The following is a 22,920-nucleotide window of genomic DNA, read 5'->3' as shown; positions in this document are numbered from 1 at the left end:
TTTAGTTAAGGGTCTTGATACATAGGGGTGGATCCAAGATTTTAGTCAAGTGGGGGAGGGGGGAGCAAAAAATATTGAATCGGCTTTAAATAGCTAATCCTAATTAGATTTAAACTCATTAACTAATTAGGTACTTGATAAAAAAACAATATTTTGACTTATATTTTTCAATCCTCTAACTTGTAATTTCTAATTCTTTAACTTATAATTCTAATTACTAATCATAATTCAAGAAATTTATTTTGATTTTAACACTAAATTTGATCCGAATTACAAATCAAACATTCAAAGGGGGCTCCAAAAATTTCAGAGAGAGACAAAATCGATCAATACCGATAAATCACCATTAAAACTCAAAATTCAGAGGACAGCTACCCTCCGGTTACATACTGAGTCCGCCCCTATTGATACACTTCAACATCTTTTACATTTTTTTGTTTGGTTGAGAATTAGACCAACATCTTTCTGTAAAGAGATGAAGCTCAATCCATCGCAGTAATTATATATATATTTCCCGCTCCTTTTCACACTTTCTAACCATTCACCCCCATACGCTAAGCACCACTAAAACACAATCTTTCTAATCCAATTGATTCCCTTATTACATCAACTGAATAGAAATTTCTAGCTGATAGCTACTATCAGTTTTTCTCAAAAAAAATAATAGAAAAGGAAACAAATGTATGGCCAAGGACCAAGGTTCGGCTCTCTTTTAGGAGATTAAACAAAAACATTCTCAATTGTGCTATATATATATATATATATATATAGAGTTAGGCTGGGGTGCTATGGATAGCATAGTGGCCTCTATGCTACGGCTCAATATTCGAGTTTTCAAAATTCAAACGGTCGATCCGAACCGTTCATCTTATTCTCCATATTAATATCTGCTTGGAGACCAAATTTTATAATTTTCTGAATTTTTTTACTATTTATTAAGCCACTTTGAAAATCGCTAATCCAACGGTTTTACTGTTTTGTGCAGCCACCGTTGGATCAACAATTTTGTAAAATACTTAATAAATAGTAAAAAAATTCAGAAAAATGTAAAATTTGGTCTCCAAGCAGATATTAATATGGAGAATAAGATGAACGGTTCGGATCGAACGTTTGGATTTTGAAAACTCGAATATTGAGCCGTAGCATAGAGGCCTCTATGCTATCCATAGCACCCCAACCTAACTCTATATATATATATATATATTTTGTAAAAACGATGGTATAGGGGTAAACTAAATTTTCATAAATATAGGGTGATTTTGTAAATTTCAAGAATGAAGGATTATCATCTATGCTACTTACTGGATCCCTTGATTTTGTGCAAATTGGTCTCCACATGTCAAAGTAACCGAAATTTTTAAATTTACCGTTCATTAAAAAAAAAATCACAATTTGAGTAGAATTCTATTTTTAACACGGATACAACATGAAATTTATGCAAGAAATTGAGTGGCCGCAACTTCATGTTGCGTTTATAATTTTTTTTTTACGTTGCAGCCTCACAAAACCAATAAGAACACTTAATTTGATGAGTAGTGATTTTGGTCAAAGTTGAAAAAAAATAAAAAATAAAGGTTGTGGACTTAACGTGAAGTTGTGGTCATTTAATTTCTGATCGCAATTTCACATTGTGTCCGTGTTAAAATTGAAAATTTTCAAATTTCTTAGATGGTAAAAATATAAATTTCGGGTCAAGTAACATACACCATGCGAATCAGAATTTGATATGTATGGATATGGAAGTGCTATAGAGAGAGAGAGATGGACTATGGTGCATTGCAATGTATGGAGGGGTTTGTGCATTGGATCATAAATCTAAAATTCAAAATTCAAATGACCGATCCAAACCGTTCATCTTGTTCTCCATATTAATATGTGCTTGGAGACCAAATTTTACATTTTTTCTGAATTTTTTTACTATTTATTAAGTATTTTACAAAATTGTTGATCAACGGTGGCTGCTGATTTTACTGTTTTGTTAAGCCACCGTTGGATCAATAATTTTGTAAAATACTTAATAAATAGTAAAAAAATTCAGAAAAATGTAAAATTTGGTCTCCAAGCACATATTAATATGGAGAACAAGATGAACGGTTTGGATCGGTCATTTAAATTTTGAATTTTAGATTTATGATTCAATGCACAAACCCCTCCATGCATTGGAATCCACCATAGCCCATCTCTCTCTCTCTATATATATCAAGAAGTTGTTTTCAACAGAAGTTAAATGTGTAATTAATTTGTCATCAGCATGCATGTGTTGCCTAATTAATATCATGCATGTCTCCATCGTTGGTTCCAATTCTAGGCATGCATCTCTGAAGAGTTGTATTGCTAAATGACCTAATCCAATATATATATATATGGCTTAAATTTGTTGCTTCTGAAAATTGAGATTGCATCTGCTTTTTTATCAGAATTATAAGAAATTAGACAGAATCAAGTGCAACTAACTATTTAAGTTGCTCGTGACATTCAACGGAGACAATGATTGGTTTTGTCGTATTTATTTGTAAAGTTAAATTATTGATACAATAATGAATTTTATCATGATTTGACCTCAAATAAGTTGGGAATGAATATTGACATTTTAAATATAATACAATACCAAAACTTTTATGACAAAGAGCAACTTTATCATATATATTCGACACATCATTTTTAAGGATTTTGCATCTGAGAGAAAAAAATAATATAACAAAGATTCATATGAGCAATTCCAAGGCAATAACTACTTCATAAAATTTTCTTATACAAAAAAGAAAACAATTTGATGCACTTTACATTCTGAAAGAGTAAATCTTTAAATTTTCAATCGGATAATCATTGATTTTCATAGCAGCACTAAAATATTAAGATTTACCTGCGGGAAGTGAAAGGAATCTGATTTATTGGATCAAATTAAAAAAGTTTTTTACGCTCAAATTTATCAATTGATAGTATGTACACATAGTGTCAGTTTTTGTATTCAATACATATATGATCTCTTCTATTTATTATTTTATAAGTGAGAATTCATTAACATTGAATTAGTAGAAATTAAAGGATTTAAACAGAAAATATATCTAAAATTAATCTCTGTTTTTTTTACAAAGGACAATTTAATATTACCATTTAATCAAATGTAAGGCATAACGAGGTATGAAAGACACGAAACATTTAAACCCTCCTTTTTTTAATTAGAGGGCCTCGGCAAACCCTCATATCTCTTATAGATGTTTTTTTTTTTTTACAAAAATTGAACATGTGTCTTTCCGTAAAAAGACTAACTTAATTCACTGTGCTAAACTCGCAGTAATATAATTTTTATATTACTCGTTTATTTTTCTTGATAAATATTTAATGCTCAAGGAGTGGGTTAGGGTTTTGTTTTAATTTACATGGATGTAAGCACATGCAAATTGTACCATGAGGTACTAGCTGTTGCATGTAATGTGTTTATTTAATGCAAACCACTTGTTAGCACCTACCAAGCTTTTAAAAAAAAAATCTTGATAAAATTTTAGGTTTGAAGTTTAATATTTCCAACCACTTTTAATCCTTTTTTACACTTTTTCTAACCATTCATCCCCATGCACCAAGCACCACTAAAACACAATCTTTCTAATCCAATTGATGGCCTTATTACATCAATGAATAGAAAAAGAAAACAAATGTATGGCCAAGGCTCGCCTATCTTTTAAGAGATTAAACAGTATAATTTTCTAAGGGGATCAATTGTTCTATTTTGTAAAAATTATGGTATGGAGGTAAACTAAATTTTCATAATTATAGGGTGATTTTGTATACTTCAATAAGAATTTTTTTAGAAATCATAAATAAAATAAATAAATTTTACCAAAACAACTTGATTGCTTTGTCTTTTACAAAATAGCACAATTGATCCCCTTACAAAATAGAACCGAGATGCCATTTCGGTCCCTTTTTTTTTAGATCGAAATGACAATTACGAGTCGTTTTCACTGATTTTGAGAAAAAAAAATACATTGAAAAATTGTGAAAATATCTCGGACCGTATTGTCATTTTAATCCCAATTTTTTTTTTTTTACCAAAATAGTATTTCAGTTCTTATGATTTTTGTAAAAAAAAATAATAATAATTATATTGGTTTCATAAAAATCTTTTTTTTTTTTTAATTATGGTTTACAAAAAAGTAATCTTTCAATAATGTCTCTGGAAGTGACTGGGAAGTGGAATCTAAGTATAGACAGGATGGCAGTACAAAGTTGTCAACTACTCTGTTTGGAAGCGCTTGGCCTAGTCAATTTATAGGGATCTAACTGCATAAATTAAAGATAAACAATGTTATTATTAGGTTGACTATCAGTTGGCTGGATTCCCTTGATTGTGTGCAAATTTGCATATTTTGTTTTTTGAGGGAGGTGAATGATAAGAAAAAACAAATGGAGATAAAACAAAAATAACCAAAGACCATAGCTAACTACTCTTCCTAATAAGGTAGACCTAAATAGGCACAACAAGATGCTCTAAAGACCCTCTTAGCTTAGATATTTATATTTAAAAAATATTTAATACTACAAAATTTATAAATTTTCGAATTAATTTAGTATAAAGTTAAGATGTTTCATGTACTTGAGACGTACATGGACCAACATGAGATAATGTTGTAAGATGATAATAACTAATAAACATATGGTCTTTCTAAATATAATGATGAGTTTGTACTCCGATAAGTAATTAGAAGTCATAAAACTCAAAATTTAATTATTGCAACAAATCAAATTAGACGTAGCTCGTAGCTCGCTCATTTTTAAAATGAGCAATCCAACATTAGAGATCGAGTTAAAAAAGTGACTCGTAGCTTGTAAACGGTGAAATGGCAAGTCTCAAGATGGAAATAAAATTGAGATTAATTGTGTCTCATTTCATAATATCATCCAAAAAAAATACTAAGAAAAAAGTAACTTAGGACCATGTAAATGACTCTTTTTTATTAATACATTTGTTAGAGTATCTACATTCCTGAAACTCTTGGAGTTTCTAATCTGATGTGACAGTTTCTAAACTAGTTTCAGGGATGCAGATGGGTTTCTTATTTAACAATTTTGCTCCAAAGTTTCTTAATAAGAAATCGTTTATAAACTTTGACATGGCCAAATAATTCGCTGAAATTATTTGTTCATGTAATTTATTTGCTGATGTGGCAATTAAGAAACTCTAAACCATTGTTTCAGGGATGTGGGGATTTAGAAACTTTCAGAGTCAAAATTTCTAAAAATTAGTTAACAGTTATTTAGAAATTCCAAGAGTTTCAGGAATGTAGATGCTCTTAACGACAATTGGGTTCAAATGAAGACGTAGTATAGAATTTAATTATAAATTGCTCATTCCATTCCCATTGTATTACGGATATAAGAAAAATATACACCGAAAATTAATTCCTTTTTCTTTATCTCTATTGTCCATTATCCACCTAATTATCTATATTTTTTTTCTACAAATTTAAGATTGTTTTATCAAATATATTATCTTACTTGTTTCATCTTACAGTCTATGTGCGTAAAAATGGAAAGTCATTTTAAAATTCGGTCACGTACTTTGAATAAATTTTGTCCCTGTGGAGCTGTGCGGAGCTTTTAATCTAGTCCGTTTATTTTAGATCGGATGGATCAGATCAGATCTTGCAAATTTTGAGAATATTTTTTTTTTTTTTCAATTCGGACAAGATCTGATCTGGTCCGTCCGATCCAAAACGAACGGACCAGATTAAAAGCTCTGCAAAGGATACGCTTCCTACGCTAAGCACCACTAAAACGCAATCTTTGTAATCCAATTGATGGCCAAGGCTTGCCTATCTTTTACGAAAATCAAACAAAAACATTCTCTCGGTAGTTAGTACCCAAGGTGAATATAACTTTGTAAGTGATAGTAAGGAGGTGTCAGCTAAAATTTTCATAATTATAAGAGTAATTTTGTAAATTTCAAGAATGAATTGACTCACAACTCTGGACGCGACTTGGAACTGGAATCTAAAGTATAGAGTTTAGACAGGGTGGTGGGGCAAAATTGTCAACTGCTCTGTTTGGAAGCGTTACCTAGGTTAGCCATATTAATCAATTTGTAGGGATCTAACTGCATAAATAAAAGATAATAATGTAACTAAGTTGACTCTGAGTTGACTGGATTCCCTTCACTGTGTGCAAATTGGCATAGCCATCTTTTGTTTTTTTCAGGTAGGTCAATAATTAAGTAACCTACCCAAAATTTCATTTATAAGAAAAAAAAAAATGGAGATAAAACAAACGTAATTAAAGACCCTAGCTAACTACTCTTCTTAATAGAGTAGACCTAAACAGGCACAACAAGATGCTCTAAAGACCCTCTTAGTTTAGATATTTATATTTAAAAAATATTTAATATTACAAAATTTATTAATTGTTGAATTATTTTCGAATTAATTTAATATAAAGTTAGGTGGTTAAAAAAATTTATAAGTTAATTTAAGTATGTTTTATTTTTTTAATTATTTCTTGATTGTTTAACATTATATTAAATTAATTTAAAAATTTATTCATTTTCAGCACATCACTTATTGAGTAGATCGATTTTTAACGGTTTGCATTTGTCTTTTCAAGCCAATTTGATAGGCTTTGGACTTAGTGAGCTTAAAAACATCCTAGTTCTACTCCATATTAAAATTTGATACCTTTTTTATTTCTGAATTTTTTTAATTACTTTTCTATTTATTCTGTTTTTTTATTGCTTACCTTAGTCTCTGAGATGAAATTAAAAAAAAAAAAACATTCAGCTGATAGGAAATTCATGAATATTCTAATTCAAAATAGACATTGCATATAATGAATTAGAAGAGTATTTCTTGGTGCCATTAAATAGATTGGATTTGAAGACATTAAATCCCCTAGCTTCCAAAAAAAACCATTAATTAGATTGGATAAGGATGAAAATTTGGATTTTTTTTTTTGGTAATTACCTAAATAGAATATTTTAATATTAGAAAATGTGAAGTTTGTTATTATTTGATACTGGATTGAAATCATAAATGCTAATTTAGATGACATATGAATTTAGAAAGGTTGATATTAAATTATAGTAATTTCGTTATATCATAATTTTGTAGTGTCATGTTTGTATTTTTAAATGATTGGTCTATATTCAAGTTTATGTAATTAAATTTATGATGCTTATATTATCACTTCAAATTCAATAGGATAAAATTGATTTTTTTTTTGTATAAACCATAATTAAACAAAATGAATTTTAGGAAACTAACTTGATTGGTTTTTTTTTTAAAACAAAAATTATAAGTACTAAATAGGCAATTCAATACCGTCCCATTTACTGTCCAAGAGGTACCAAATAAGCTATTCAGTATTATCCAATTTTATCATTTTATTTAACAATGGTCACAAAAAATCTATATCTTCCATGTACCGAATAGGCTATTCGGTCTCAATCCGAATTTGCCGCGGAAGATAAACTCTTCCACAGATAATAAAAACGACCGAAAACATAAAAAAAAAAAAAATCTTGTACTAAATAGCCTATTCGGTACAGGACTATTCCACCAAAGCCTCTCATAAGGACAATTTATCAATTAATTATAATTACTAGTGTACCAATTACAATTAGTCAATTTAACTGTATCTGGACCGTTCGATCTACTTTAAAATTCGTGCAACTAAATCCGTTATACCATTGGCGGTACCCATCAGAAGTTTCGCATGAAAACAGCTAAAAAGTTACGGCTGGTGGGGCCCAAGGACAGGAACCCAACGCGTGTCCCTTTGGCTAAATTCTAAGAAGAATATTTCTTGGAATCTCTATTTTATTCTTTAAGCTGCTTTTACACGTAACTGGTTTTTATTTACTATTTACTATTATTATAAAATCAATTAATCTGGAACCGTAAAAAGTCGGTACAAAACTTTTCAAGATTTTTAGACTTCCAGTAAAAATGGAATATTGTACAAATATAGGGTCTTGGTTAAAATTATGTTTTCCTCCTAAATAAATACCAACCAAACCTATGCTCCAACGCTCCTCATCCCAATCCACTTCATTTCATCCTCTCTCTCTCTCTCAAATCACCTTCGCCTTAATTCTTACCAAGGAAGAAGAATTCAAGTTCTTGCAAGATCTAAGCAGGTAATTGAATTGAATTTAAACTCGCATTTTTCGGAGAAGAAAGGGTAATGAGATTTGTTATTTTTGTATTCATTTGAAAAAGCTCAAATCTTTTTTTCGTTTTGCGAAGGTTTATGAAAAAAATATTGCATAATTCTTTCGTAATGCATGTGTTTCCATTAAAACATGGACCTAGCTAGCTCACTTCTTTTGTTTCTTTTTCTCTGGGATTTTCTGATAGGTGGATATCCATACTTTATGAGAATCATTTTTTGCTCGTGCACATTATAAAATAATCTTTTATCTTTTGCCTTTTTTCCTTTTCCTTTTTGTCTCATGTTTCAAAGTTCAAACAATCTCGCACCTTTTTCTTTTGCTAATTTTGCAATTTTTAACAATTTTGCCTCCGATAAAAAGCAAAACGCCAAAAATACCCTTTTCTTTTACATTCATTCATGCTTCTAAAGTTTGTGTTTTTCATTCATGCTTCTAAATTGTTGCTACTAATGCATTAAAACTAGAGAGATTTTGGGTTCCATTTTTTTATTAAAAAAAGATTTTTGGGATTCGACGGAACGTGAAGTATTAAATTAGGAATTCATTGTTGGCTTCAATTCTATTTCCCATGCATTTGAGATCTTCTGTGGCATAGTTATATATTTGTGCAATATGGTTGGGACCAAAAAATGTAGATTTTAGTAGCCCTACAAAATCCTAGTAAATAAATTCCCTAGAAACAGACATTAAAATGTTGGAAAGAAACAGGAAAAGGCTTCTACAGCAATGATTTTTGGAAGTACTGTACTAGTTTGTACCACAGAAGATCCAAACAACACATAAATCCAAAAGGTTGGCCTAAAGTTCTTTTCAAACTGCTCCACTTGCTTCCAATTTTCTCTGTCCCCTATTATTTCTCACACTGTCACATCCCTTGTACCAGTACAGAACACTGGAGAAGCTCATACACTGGTACACTAACTATTTATCTTGTTTGTACCAACAGGTACCTTGATTTGTACCAGCAATGGGTAAGGAACAGCTTCAGGTTTTGAATGCCCTGGATGTTGCAAAAACCCAGTTGTACCACTTCACAGCAATTGTGATTGCTGGTATGGGTTTTTTCACTGATGCATATGATCTGTTTTGCATCTCTCTGGTAACCAAACTGTTGGGTCGGATTTACTACTACCGACCCGGGTCTTTAGACCCGGGTTCATTACCGCCCAATATTGCTGCGGCAGTGAACGGTGTGGCCTTTTGCGGGACGCTATCTGGCCAGCTTTTCTTTGGCTGGTTAGGTGACAAAATGGGGAGGAAGCGCGTTTATGGCATGACTCTTATGATGATGGTAAGTAAATTCATAACCCAAGAGATCTTTTATTTGTTCTTACATTATTTGTTTTAATTAAAATTGTTCTTAAAATAGATCAAAGTTTTTTCAGGAAAAATAAAAGAAGCTATTGGAGTCAAATTAGATTGGAAATATGTGTAATTTGATAACTTTAAGGGCTATTATATTTTACTGAAAATTGGCTGAAATTTTACTGAAATATTCATGTTACTGTTACAAACTTAAAATTAATCTTATTTTATTAAAGGTATTATGCTCAGTGGCGTCTGGGTTATCATTCGGCCACTCACCGACTGGAGTAATGACGACTCTGTGTTTCTTTAGATTCTGGCTCGGATTCGGCATAGGTGGCGACTACCCCTTGTCAGCGACAATCATGTCAGAATACGCAAACAAGAGGACGAGAGGAGCATTTATTGCTGCAGTTTTCGCCATGCAGGGTTTTGGCATTCTCACTGGCGGTATTGTTACCATCATCATCTCTGCAGCCTTCCGGGCCCGCTTCAACACTCCCACCTACCAGGTATGAATAACGGGAGAGTATCCTCTGTGGAGTATTCTCTGCGGAGCTTTTAATCTGGTCCGTTCGTCCGATCAAAACGATCTGGTCCGTCCGATCAAAACGAACGGACCAGATTAAAAGTTCCGCAGAGGATAGCGTTCCTAACAGTAGTTTAATGTCAGATTTATGTTTGGTATTTGTATATTTGTATAATTTCTTTATTTCTTACATTTACTCTATTTTCTTTGTGGTATCAGGACAACCCGGTAGCATCAACCCCAGAGCATGCCGATTATGTCTGGCGCATTATTTTAATGTTTGGTGCCATTCCTGCACTGATGACCTATTATTGGCGCATGAAAATGCCTGAGACGGCTCGCTACACTGCTCTTGTTGCAAAAAATGCAAAACAGGCTGCCGCTGACATGTCCAAGGTCCTCCAAGTCGAAATCGTCGAAGAACCTGAAAAGGTAACTCCTTTAGTTCTTTTGTTAATTATTTATTAATATTTTTGTGAACCAGTAAATGAACTGATTTGCGTAAGATATGCGAGACATGACTCTGCTTCTGATCTATTATATATAATGGAGAATAAAGAGTGAGACTATATGTGGTACTGTCTGTGCTCTGGATCAATATTTTCATTTACAAAGTTCAAGCATTCGATCTGAACCATTCCACATGAGCTCCATATAAAAATGTACTGATTTTTTAGATAGGTAGATGATTTCCTGATCTAAAGATTTTGAACCATTCAGAAGTAGTGATTTTCTACCTGTTTAAAAAAATAGTAAAGAAAATCTCAATAATGTAAAATTGGGTATATCAGTACATTATCATATGGAGATCACGTTGAACGGTTCAGATCAACTGTTTGGGCTTTAAAATCAAGATACAGATCCATAGCACGGGCCAATCCGTGCTTAACCAAGTACAATAGTCTCACTTGAGAATAAAAGCACTAGAAAATTGTTTACTGACAAGAAAGAAACTTTTCTAATGGTAATTTCAATTGGTAATTAATGAAGGTTGAGGAGTTAACACATAACAAGGATTTTGGGCTCTTCTCGCACGAGTTTTTGCGCCGGCACGGGACGCACCTTCTGGGTTCTGCTATGTGCTGGTTCCTTCTTGATATTGCATTTTACAGTCAAAACCTTTTCCAGAAAGACATCTTCACCGCCATCAACTGGATTCCAAAGGCACGTACCATGAGTGCTCTCGAAGAAGTCTTTCGGATCTCACGTGCACAAACCCTAATCGCTCTGTGTGGTACCGTACCGGGCTACTGGTTCACTGTTGCGTTCATTGATATTGTTGGCCGTCGTAAGATCCAATCTCTCGGGTTTCTCATGATGACGGTTTTCATGCTTGGTCTCGCATTGCCGTACCACCACTGGACGACTCCAGGGAACCATATCGGTTTTGTGGTAATGTATGCGTTTACTTTCTTCTTTGCTAATTTCGGGCCAAACAGCACGACTTTTATTGTACCAGCTGAGATATTCCCGGCACGGCTGAGATCGACATGTCACGGTATCTCTGCTGCAGCTGGCAAGGCTGGTGCCATTATTGGTTCATTTGGTTTCCTGTACGCAGCACAGAATAAGGATAAGACGAAAACCGATCACGGGTACCCACCCGGTATTGGTGTCAGAAATTCGCTTTTTGTGCTTGCCGCATGCAATTTCCTTGGTCTACTGTTTACATACTTGGTGCCTGAATCGAAGGGGAAGTCGCTAGAGGAGTGTTCGGGTGAGAACGAGGAGGAAAATATTGAAATGGGTTCCGGTCACACCCGAACCGTACCAGTATGATTAAAGCCTGGGAGACCGTACCATCTACTTTGAACAGTTTAATGCTTAGATGCCAGTTTAGTATTTATTTTTCTATGTTTTAAGTATGTATAAAGAGGTAGCCAATGAGTCTGTCTTAAGAATTTTGTTTTATTTTGTTCAAATGGTAAGTAATTAATTAGAATTGTTGAAGTATCTTTTTCTATCTTTGACAAATCAAGGTGAATGTGAATTTGGTTGAATATTGCTGCTAGATTCTTCAAAGTTTTATTGTGTATAATTATTTTGAATCGAAGTGTTTGACAAGATCTCCTTCCTGTTAATAAAACATTGAATTGTTGAATGGGAAAATATAGAATGTGTTGATATGCCAGTATATATCTTTAATAATAAATATTTAGTGCAATGTCAGTATATGTGATTACGTGCTGTCCCAGATATTTTCTTCAAAATTTGGAGAAGCATATTAACAAAGTAGTTTTGACTTTATACAGCGCACGGACTGTAGTAGTACGTATAATTCGTGCGCTGAATGTAGCCAAAACTGCTCTGGTAAAATCTTGACCTCCAAAATTTGACATTAGCTTGGAACGACAACGACGACTCAAAGAGTGAGTCAAGTAGGAAGCATGATAGGTCCAGGCTTTTAAGAAAATTTTGTTTGTGATGTGATGGGACAGTTGAACCCTTTTTTGTTTGAACTGAAACAAAGACTTGATTGTCGTGGTTGACTCCAAATGGATCTCCTGTGGACTTGTGCAGTGAGAAACTAATTACCTTTGTTTTAACTAAGACAAACTCTTGATCTCTCGGGTTATATATGTTTGGGTTGGTATATAAATTTAATGAAGATTAAGTTGCTTACTTCATTTTATTTTTTATATTTTATATCTCAATTAATAGCTTAAATTACAATTTTTTTTTTCTGATGCTGGCAAATAAATGGGCTCCATAGGATATATAAGTGTGAAGTAAGTTATTATGCATTGAAAAGATAAAAGTCATTTGTTCTGTACTAAATCATCTCTTCTCTTCATTTTACTTCTGTTTTACGTCTCACTTGAACAGTTTTCAGTACTCTCTTGCTTCGCAACTAAATATGACTTTGAGAATTGGCTTAGACAATCATCCATCCAGCTTAGTTCATGTTGTAACATATAAAAATATATATATTTTTAAATTAATTTAAAATGTCTCATAATATCATAATTAAGTTTGTCGCCATAATAGAGGTTAGAACATAGTTGTGAAAGTACCAAATTTTTTATTTTTACCATTAAAAAAGAAAAAACATAAACTAAAAACTATGATTTAGTTATAATTTTATTTTTAACACGGCCGTAATATAAAATTACAAGAGAAAATATGTCTCTGCAACTTTACGTTGCAGTCACAATTTATTTTCTCTTACTCACATCAAATAATGTGAAATTGTGGGCCCACATATTTTTGGGCCAATTAAAACATTTGAATCGTCAAAGTTAGCGAAAAAAACAAATTAGTTGACCACAATGTGAAGTTGTGGACACTCAATTTTTGACCGCATGCAATTTCATGTTGCGGTTGTGTCAAAAATAAATTTTTTTGATATTTCGTAATTTTTTGTTTATCTTTTTTAATGGTAAAAATTAAAATTTCGGCTAGAAGTACAAAAAGGATTTTGAATTTAAATTTTAGTTATAATAAATAAATGTTACAATTTGTAAATAAAATAATTTCCAATTCATCTTCAAGGTTTAATACAAGCCAGCAGAGCAGACACCAAACAATTAATATCCAAAATGACAAAATTAATTAATTAATTGGTATCCCGGAAAGATTTGTGGTCCCCAGCTGCCAACTCTTGATGTGGACTATATTTTTGTTTGGATGTGTTTGTTTTGTTTTGAGTCAACCAAATTTTTGTGTCGTTTTCAGAATCGCTTTCAGTAGAGCTTATAATTGCAGCAGCTAATAATTAATTAATATATTCGTTGATTCTTTCACCAGTCTTCCTTCCAGTTTATATATAGCGAGTGAGTGGGACATATTAATTTCTTATTTCTGGGTAATTAATTTAGACCATTCATGATTTGATTTCGGTGTCAATTGCTTTCTCAAATTGACGAATGACGATTTCCTTTTCTTATGGGAAACGTAACTGTTTACGCGCATTCTTCAATTTTACGACCTATCTATCACCTTTTTTTATTTTTTATTTTTATTTTTTATTTTATGATCCGTATCCTCCCAGGTACCTGACTCAACACAATTGAAACGGATTGCTCAGATTTAATCTCAGCCGGTCGGAATTCGGAATGACATATTTGTGCTTTGAAATTCGTGCCAATTTATTTTCAGACCATCCGATTCAATCCATAGTCCCACGGCATATTATGCTATTGTTTCGGAAATCTATTATGTAGATTTCAAATGATCAATTTAAACCGTTGATATATTTATTGGAATAAGTGATTTGTTTACATACATAATTTTTTTTGATAAAAGTTTACATACATAATTTATAAATTTATTTTATATTAAGTCAAGTGGTAAAAAAATTAGTGTACTAAAATTATCTTTCAAATCTTTATTTTTTTATATGCTTGATTTTATTCTACTGAACTATTTTTTTTTTTTATAAATTTTGCATGTAAAAATATTATATTTGTGAAGTACATCAGCTAGAGCGGTTTGAATTCATCATTTGAAAATCTATCCTATAATTTTTTTTTTATGATAACACGAGACGTTTTATACTACTGATAGCACACTAGCCCAACACAGTTACACACCATTTGTGCTTTCAATTATTTGTGCTTTTGATGTGATTCCATCTAGTAAATTAATTTGTTGTGCAAATGGTGTTCGTTGCTCTAAAAAGAGACATAAATTTAATAATTGTAAAAGAATGATATAATTCATTATCATTATTTGAAATTACAAAGCAATTAATCCTCACAAAAATAATAAAATAAAATAAAAGAAATAACTCCTTCCTGCTAACTTTTTCTACATGACTAACTATAATTAAAGTATGCTAAAAATACAAAACATATCTAGAAAGAGGAAATCAAACCAAATATAATTCAGAAATGAGATGCTCAATAAACCTGTTCAAATCAATATATCTACTTTATTTGCTATTTATTTGATAAAGAAAAAAACAATTGGTTAGTACTCAAATCATCATTTCTTTCATCTTTCAACAATTGGTTAGTATTCAAAGCATTAATTCGAGGAAAGGGACCAGATTCGACAAGGAAGGGGTATATTTCAAATCCACCCCACATAAAATTAAAATCACATCGAAAACACAAATAATTGAAAGTCAAATGGAATGCAATCTTCTTTATCAAACATTTTTTTTTTTTTTATCCCTAATAGTTTCAGTGTCTCTTTCAAAATTCTAACAAACTGGTATCAGAATAACAAATATTTGTTGTAATAATTTATTATATTCAAACCCATTCAAAGAAAAATTGATAAAGTGTAATGAGATACAATGTGTCAACCATCTAAGTATCAGTAAGACTACCAGTTCCAGTAAGAACTTCACAAATTATCATCAGTAGTTCGTCTCACCAATTCCAATTGCGCCTCTGCACCGGAGAAGACTTCATGACCCAAAAAAAAAGGAAATTAAAAGAAAAGCACAAATCATGAATCATAAGTTAAAATCAATTTTGAGATCTTTTATGTACAGTGCATTGTTTCTCAGTAAGAGCACGCATGGCATTTCTATTCTGATTTCTGAGATGTAACATAATTCCTGATTTCTTTTAAAGAAAATCACATTCTTATTGTTTCTATCGGCTCTCGTTCTCTCCTACATAGTAATAATTGCTGAAGTGGCCAGTAAAAAAAATTAAAAGTTAATTGCTTGACAACTGTTTTTAATTTTACTGATATAGGTGCTCTAAAGTGTTGAAATTTAGAAATTCCAATTTACCATAGTTCCGGTAAGTGGAGATGTAGAATTGAAACTACCATATCCATATCTTTTCTTATCCGCGGCTTCCAAGATTTGGAACGAGCACGTTAAATCCTTATCTACACTCATCATGGCACCGGCATTGTCGAATTCACCGCAATAATTCGGTGCAGAAAAGACCGTAACTAGTTGCCGATTTGCAAAAAACTCATACCCATCCTCCACAACCTAAATTAATGCTCAAATTGTTAAATTTTACCAGTCCAAGAAAACACTTTCAATTAAAACAAGTTTGTGCTCCAGCTGATATAACAGAAACATTTATAAGTACCTGGTGGGCACGGCAAATGAGATCCAAATCAAGTTTTTTCAAAAAGTTGGTAACAACATCAGCTCCGAAAGTGTATGAAACTCCTCGATCATTCGGCCCCCAGCCACGCAGACCACCGCAAGGATCTGACCATAAAAGATCACAGAGCAACCCTTTATCAGGCACATCACTCGGCCTCACCAATCTCCTTATCTGGTTTAAATCGCACAAATCTGGCGACAAACCGCCGTGCATACATAGAATCCTCTCATCTACAAGTGCTGCAACTGGTAAACAGTTGAAACAGTCGGTGAAAGTTTTCCAGATTCTAACACTGTACCTGTTAGATAATTAGATAGCAAACCAAGTCAAAAAACATGGCAATGAGACAATTTTCTCCTTCAAAAAATAAATTAAGTATATGATTTATAGTGATGATAACTCATACTTTAAAAGGAAAAATAAAGTAAGTAATTACTATTGAGATATTTCCTCAAGCAATTATAACTGTACCATAAAGAAACTATCTTTTTTATGTGTGTGAGGAGAGCAACAAGAGTTGATAAATTGGTTTGTTATCATGAGGTAGAGTGAGGCTATGGTAATATGCATATTACATAGCGGCCCGTGCTATGGACTTATATCTTCGTTCTTAAAGTGCAATCAGTCGATCCAGACCGTTCAGCATGATCTTCATATGAACGTGTACTTGCAAACTAAAATTTACATTTTTTAAAACTTTTACTATTCTTTTAGATAGGTAGAAAATCACTTGATTTGAAAATTTTGAACCATTAAAAAAAGTGATTTTCTACCTATGTAAAAAAAATAATAAAAAAATTCTAAGAGATGTAAAATTTGCTCTCCGAGTATATTTTCGTATGTAGATCATGTTTAACGGTTCAGATTGACTGTTTGAACTTTAAAATATGGATCCATAGCACGAGTCGATCCGTAATATGCATATCACCATAGCCTCACTCCATGAGGTATATATCTAATAAAATTTTATATAATAGTACCGGCGCTTGCATTCGTCATAAAAGCCATATATGCGGTTTATCGATGCACACTCGTGGTTGCCACGCAAGAGAAAGATGTTGTTTGGATATTTGATTTTGTAGGCTAAGAGGAGGCAAATAGTTTCTAGGCTTTGTTTGCCCCGGTCCACGTAATCACCCAAGAAAAGGTAGTTGGATTGCGGGGGTAAACCGCCGAATTGAAAAAGCTTTAAGAGATCGGAGTATTGGCCATGAATGTCACCTAAAAGATAAAATGAATAGTAGTTGAAACTAGTTATCAAAACAACAATCGATCAAACTATTATAGCTAGACCTTGACTAGTATAGGTTTTATGTTGTTAATTTTGTGGCATATGATATCTCTATTTCAACTAAGGCAACAATTTGAAATATTGTCAGAAACTGGTACCAAGAAATTTACCAGATAGGTTGAGTACAGATACTGGTACCAGGAAACTTAAATTATTCAATAGCTGTATAGAAATTTTGAAAAGAGGTAAATAAAATTAAAGTTTAATTTTCAATACCACAGATCTTAATAGGTACATCTAGTTCAAGCAAGTTTGGCTGGTGCAAGAAAATTTGCCTGGATGCCGCACACAACTGCTGTATCTCAAACTCCTGCAACTGTAATTGCTGTAATTTGGCAGGCTTTGCACCCTTGACCTCCAAAAGTCTCCTAATGACACTATCGAGCACCCCTCTATCCATCTATAGAAATAGAGAAATTAGAAGACAATTAATGTACCCACCTCCCCAATTTATACAAGTTTTGAAGAAGAAAGAATATAATGGCAAGCGATAAAAAGTAGCTTTTTGGAAAGCATAAAGAATTTCTTGGAACATATATCATATATTCGTTGTTATCATCATAATTTTGCTGGTATTTATTCCCACTCTTTTCTCTTTTTACTTTTTTTGATTCAAACTCAATGGAATTTGCTTTGTAGAATGTCTGAAATGGAAGACAAAAAGTTGCATGCAACTAGTGGAAGCGTATCCTCTGCGGAGGTTTTACCTGCGGTGCTATGCGGTGATTTTGATTTGATCCGTTCGTTTCGGATCGGACGGACCAGATCAGATCTTGCCTAAATTTTAAAAAAACTCAAAATTTGGTGAACCCTTAATCCAGCCCGTCCGATCCAAAACGAATGGACTAGATCAAAACCACCACACAGCACCGCAGGTAAAACCTCCGCAGAGGATAGCGTTTCTGCAACTAGTGGTCCTAGTAAGTGCACTTGGTACTTGGCAGTGGCTGTAAATTGGGCTCTATTATTTCAGGAATTGATTGGTGCTTTAACGGTTAACAATAGACCAATCAATCCACTATTGATGTGTAGAAAAAGAGAACATATATTCCCCCAGCCGACCTAAATTCCCCATTGATCTTGTCAGGTAAATATATTACAGAGCTAATTTGGCTTCATACAGAGCTCTATCAATAGAAACCGAATGAATAAGTATATGACTGGTGCACTGCATGAAATCAAATTAGCTCTGTATCTTTATAGTGGTGCTCTAGTGTATAGTATGATCCTATTGTATGTTAATTAAAACTTATAAATTTAGTGCAGACACTTCTATGATCTAGATATATAGGTTTCTAAAAATTTTATTTTTTTTATTTATGTTTTCGATACAGACACTTCCATACAATAAGCGTTTCTAATCATTAGTCAAACTAGAATATTCTTGTGACTCAGAAACCATTATGATAAAAAATCACTTGACAAATGAAGTTACTTTGGAGATGCAAAATTGGATATTAATAGTTTGCATTATAACATCTAGGATATTGCCACAAATAAATTCCTTGAATAGTTAAAAAAAAGGGTTTAAAATTAAAGATCTCTTTGTTAATTTGAACCTGTTGTTCTTTCCCTTCTTACCCTGTTGTAGCATTTTTCTCCTCCTGATCTTGTACATCCTCTGGAACAATCTCTTTTGTTTAAATTGCATATTTATTTTTCCCATAACTATAAAGTTCACAATTTATGGATTAGGTATTATGAGACCTAACTAGGACTTAGCGCATCAATTTGAAAAAAATGTATGCGTATGCTGTTCCTCATACTAGCAAAGTGAAATAAATAATTAAATTTTACCATATTAATATATTTCCTTTTTCTTCCATGTCCATGTTCTATCCAGAAGCTATTTGAAATATTCCAAATTAGATAATGTTTTTTCATTTAGATGATGATTGTTCCTTCAGTACTTGATTAATACAAATTATGATTCATTACTTCAGTTATTGCTATGCTAAGGTAATTATTTTGAACCAAAGTGATAATACCATGAGTGTATATATATTCACAAATGGAAGTCATCGTTATAAACTGGAAGCTTCTAAGCATCACAGATAAAATTTTAAAGAGCTTAGACGGATATATATAGTCACAATTCAAAATTTGACAGGAATTTGAGAGGCAAAGTAGAAGGAAAAAAAAACAAAATAAAAGATTTACAAGGACTCAAGAAATTGTTAATCATTATTCACCACTTCTTACATTGAAAATCTTAGCAGAATAGATATATACAATGGAACAAATACAAATATCGATTAAAACATGCTGATCCACTAATTTAAAATGCATTTTCCAGGATGCTCCAACTTTATTGAGAAAGCGAGCACTGTGCACATGATTTATTAAACTTCCTACGCTCTTCAGCAGTTGAGCTTGTCAGCACACTTTATTCAACTTTATGTCTCTCAGGGCTGCAACCAAAAGCTAAAAATTTCAAAATATTAGATTTAGACTAGTAAATCAGTAACTTAGGGTAGAGTTTGCTGAATATTAAATTGTTCAAACATGATTGGCAAGCACAATTATATCAGTTGTGCTCTAACAAAACTGTGACCATATAGAACATGGATTACATTCCTATTCACAGTGCCAGCTGTACTGAAGCTGACAAATGGTGGGCATGATCAAGTGCTGGTACCAACTGGTACAATAACTGCTGGATGATGGATTTAAATATGGCAGTGGGGTTTATGATGTGCTGTTTAATATACAGATCCTAGTGTAAGTACCAGCTGTGATATCTCTTTACTGGTAAAGTTTTATTTTTAAGAAAGGGGTAGGATTTTGTGTTTGGGAACTGATGATGCAACAATACAAAAGCAGAAACCTTGTTACTGCATGCCCCATAGTGGGTGTCCCCAGTAGCTAGTTAGGGATGCGGGTTTGTGACTAGTTAAAGCATAATAGGGTTTCCATGGGCTTTGTTAGTTTAAGGGGTAGATGCAGAAGGTTGTTATGTAAGATTGTTTCAGTAATTCAATACAACAGGACTGTTAGCCTCTATTTTTTTTTAAAAAAAAAAAGAAAAAAGAAAAGAAATAGAAAGACAATTGGCAAGCACAAGGCAACTCCATGCAAAATTGTAACTCAGACAGCAGGTAGGTATGAAACAATAACAAAAAGAAAAGAAAATGACAAAGAAAAAAAACCAAAAACTTGCTTTATCTTGATTGGTACCGGAGAGGCACAACCCAGGCAAGAAGGGCAATGGTACCAGCATGTTATAGAAACCTAAACTAATTCAATCCTCACGCTGATATGTAACTGAAAAACAAAGAAGAATAAATATATACCTTATTGGTACCTCCTAATGAAGTATTTGAGCCCCTTCTACGACCTCCATCAGCACCAACTCCTCCAGTGGAGCCCATAACAAGACTATTCCTAGAAGAACGTGTGGTGACAGCTTGTGAATCCTCTGTACTGGCACTAACCTCAACTTTAGTAGTGTTCACACTCTTAGCGTTCTTCAAAGGAATTGTCTCAGAGTGTTCACTAACTGTAGAGGCACCAGACCAACCTCTAGAAGGGCCCGCAGCAAAACTCTCTTCACTAGCATTATATGCAGTGGATGCGATGCCCTGAGTATTCCTTGAGAACTGAGTGGCTGCAGCTCTGGCACCTGCTATAGCAGTATTGACTCTTTCTGATCTTACTACAGCGTCACTTGAGAAAGGTTTTAAAGAGAGATGGCCTGGTCTTAGAGAGAAACGGTCACTCGGGTCTAGCAACGGAAATTTGACTGGAAGCGGGCCCTGCATTGCAGTTAGACCTCTTACTGCTGCCTCATATATCTGTACAAACAAATAAAAAATAATTAGCAATTAAGTTGTAATGTATGGAAATATCTAGAAAGGTGGTACAAGCAGTATAGTGCTGAGAATTTGGCACTCAATAAGGTGATTGATCTTTTTCCCCATGCTTTCCATGTAAATACGGTGTTCATTTGCCTAATTCTGATTATAGAACATTGCAAAAAAAAAATTCTGTGCATGCTTTCCATCTGCAAATGATTATTGATCTGCCTAATTCTGATTTCAGAACATTGCAAACTTATTTCTAACTTTTCCCATTATCTGCAACACCCCCAACCCCCCAAGAAACACACACAATTAAACAAACAGATAAGAGTATAGAAGACAACATATAATTTAAAACATGGGCAATATAGAAAAGCATAAAAGCAATACCCTTTTCTCTAAGTTGTAGACACCCTGATTGCCTCTCATCTCAAAGGGAATTAGCAATTTCTGGAAAATAAGAACAATCAAAGGTTATCTTTCTATACTAGTTCAAACACAATTTATGTTATACAAGCCAAATATGAGAGATTCATGCTAGTTCTCTAAAAGAGAAGTACATTAAAATTAGAAATAATTTCTTAAGATGGATTATTTTATTCACTATGTAGCTCTGTACCTTTGGGTTTTCACACAACCAACAGAAATTGGTCAAACCTTCAAGCCTAACCTGAAACCAACAAGCAATAAATGTCAACATAGCACAGCATTATAACGCCTAATATTAATCTTCAAACATAGTTCCTTAAATGTGACTAATAAATGATACAAAAAGAGTAAAGTAAAAAGAATCCTAACTGATTCAGGTACATCATCCCAGGAAACCAGCTCTTCGCTTTTGAGACAACCGACTACTTCAACACAGCCTAAAATAAAGCAAAAATATCTTTAATTCCCTTACATTCTTTTATGTTTGGTCTGTATGAGATTTTGGAGTACACGGTTAAATGGTTATACCAGTTGCTCAGGTTGTTTGTTGCACCATACCCTTATAAATCTGGTAAAAAGGAGGAAAACGAGACCAAATTGAGAACAAACCCAGTGTCTAGTTTACTGGTACAGAACCCAAAACAGTTATCCAACTTGATCCTGATTCTGGTAAGTTAAAGCTTGCAGAAACATACCTAATAAGCGGGAGACAGGATAATGCTCAGGAAATTTGATATCTGTAATTCCATCAACTGCATAAATTTCCCTGTAAAAATCCTCCATTGCTCTAATTGTTTCTTCGTCTGGCACTTTAGATGCCGCGTGAATCCATAACCGGCCTTTGAAGTTGAATAATTAAAAAAAAAGGTAATTAGATAACCAATAACCCTAATCAAGGCGATCAAATCAGATTAAAGTAGTAATGTTATCTTGATCAAAAAACAAGGTTTTCTTTCTGCTAATGCACCGTTTGCAAATGGAATTGAGAAAGAGAAAGAGAGAGAGAGAGAGATACCAGTAATGGGAGAAGGCCAAGATCGTCCCTCGATACGCTTGATTCCATGGACGAGGAGAGAAGCCCAAGGCTGGTGCATCGTCAAGCAAGGGTTACTATACCTCCCAGCGCCTCTTCCCCGGCCACCACCACCTCCGCTATTTCCACCTCCGTACCCACCTCTCACCATGGAACCACCATTACCTCGACCTCTTCCGTTCATCTCTCTCTCGATCGCTATTCTCGCAATAGAGTTAAGAGCAATTGAAGAAGAGGAAATAACAGAATAGGGTTTCAAAAGAGAAAAGCCCGACGAATTAATGCATTATAGTTTGCCTTAAACGGGCCTATAATAGGAATAGTATCCGCCTAAATTTAGAAATTC

At 33.2% G+C, this 22,920-nt stretch overlaps 3 protein-coding genes across 3 annotated transcripts; 1 reads left to right on the top strand and 2 right to left on the bottom strand.

Moving 5' to 3' along the window:
- The first annotated feature begins 7,995 nt into the window (after positions 1 to 7,995).
- On the top strand, positions 7,996 to 12,009 carry LOC144568246 (putative inorganic phosphate transporter 1-4). Its single transcript, XM_078318533.1, has 5 exons — positions 7,996 to 8,128; positions 9,111 to 9,455; positions 9,706 to 9,981; positions 10,218 to 10,430; positions 10,989 to 12,009. The coding sequence occupies exons 2-5, from the start codon at positions 9,132 to 9,134 to the stop codon at positions 11,775 to 11,777; spliced, it is 1,602 nt and encodes a 533-aa protein (XP_078174659.1). The 5' UTR covers positions 7,996 to 8,128; positions 9,111 to 9,131; the 3' UTR covers positions 11,778 to 12,009.
- A 2,976-nt stretch (positions 12,010 to 14,985) lies between these two features.
- LOC144568237 (serine/threonine-protein phosphatase PP1-like) lies at positions 14,986 to 17,993 on the bottom strand. The gene is made up of 5 exons (XM_078318520.1): positions 17,529 to 17,993; positions 17,002 to 17,242; positions 16,001 to 16,319; positions 15,688 to 15,897; positions 14,986 to 15,352 (listed from the first exon to the last, which is right to left on the bottom strand). Exons 1-5 carry the CDS (start codon positions 17,710 to 17,712, stop codon positions 15,317 to 15,319), a joined length of 990 nt encoding a protein of 329 aa, XP_078174646.1. The 5' UTR covers positions 17,713 to 17,993; the 3' UTR covers positions 14,986 to 15,316.
- A 1,379-nt stretch (positions 17,994 to 19,372) lies between these two features.
- LOC144568505 (RNA-binding ASCH domain protein) lies at positions 19,373 to 22,840 on the bottom strand. Its single transcript, XM_078318867.1, has 7 exons — positions 22,557 to 22,840; positions 22,237 to 22,380; positions 21,911 to 21,978; positions 21,732 to 21,782; positions 21,503 to 21,562; positions 20,606 to 21,106; positions 19,373 to 19,736 (listed from the first exon to the last, which is right to left on the bottom strand). Exons 1-7 carry the CDS (start codon positions 22,756 to 22,758, stop codon positions 19,689 to 19,691), a joined length of 1,074 nt encoding a protein of 357 aa, XP_078174993.1. The 5' UTR covers positions 22,759 to 22,840; the 3' UTR covers positions 19,373 to 19,688.
- Between the last annotated feature and the right edge of the window lie 80 nt (positions 22,841 to 22,920).

Source organism: Carex rostrata, chromosome 2 (genome assembly GCF_964058835.1).
Source record: "Carex rostrata chromosome 2, lpCarRost1.2, whole genome shotgun sequence".
Taxonomy (NCBI): Eukaryota; Viridiplantae; Streptophyta; class Magnoliopsida; order Poales; family Cyperaceae; genus Carex; species Carex rostrata.
This window is presented reverse-complemented; position numbering and strand designations above follow the sequence as displayed.

Coding starts and splice junctions, on each gene's coding strand:
- LOC144568246 (XM_078318533.1), top strand. CDS start 9,132: ATGGGTAAGGAACAGCTTCAGGTTTTGAATGCCCTGGATGTTGCAAAA. Junction 9,982..10,217: donor TCAACACTCCCACCTACCAG/GTATGAATAACG, acceptor TTGTGGTATCAG/GACAACCCGGTAGCATCAAC. Junction 10,431..10,988: donor TCGTCGAAGAACCTGAAAAG/GTAACTCCTTTA, acceptor TAATTAATGAAG/GTTGAGGAGTTAACACATAA.
- LOC144568237 (XM_078318520.1), bottom strand. CDS start 17,712: ATGGATAGAGGGGTGCTCGATAGTGTCATTAGGAGACTTTTGGAGGTC. Junction 15,898..16,000: donor TCATTTGCCGTGCCCACCAG/GTACTTATAAAT, acceptor GCATTAATTTAG/GTTGTGGAGGATGGGTATGA. Junction 15,353..15,687: donor CTCCACTTACCGGAACTATG/GTAAATTGGAAT, acceptor TGGGTCATGAAG/TCTTCTCCGGTGCAGAGGCG.
- LOC144568505 (XM_078318867.1), bottom strand. CDS start 22,758: ATGAACGGAAGAGGTCGAGGTAATGGTGGTTCCATGGTGAGAGGTGGG. Junction 21,563..21,731: donor GGTTGTGTGAAAACCCAAAG/GTACAGAGCTAC, acceptor CTTATTTTCCAG/AAATTGCTAATTCCCTTTGA. Junction 21,107..21,502: donor TCTACAACTTAGAGAAAAGG/GTATTGCTTTTA, acceptor TTGTTTGTACAG/ATATATGAGGCAGCAGTAAG.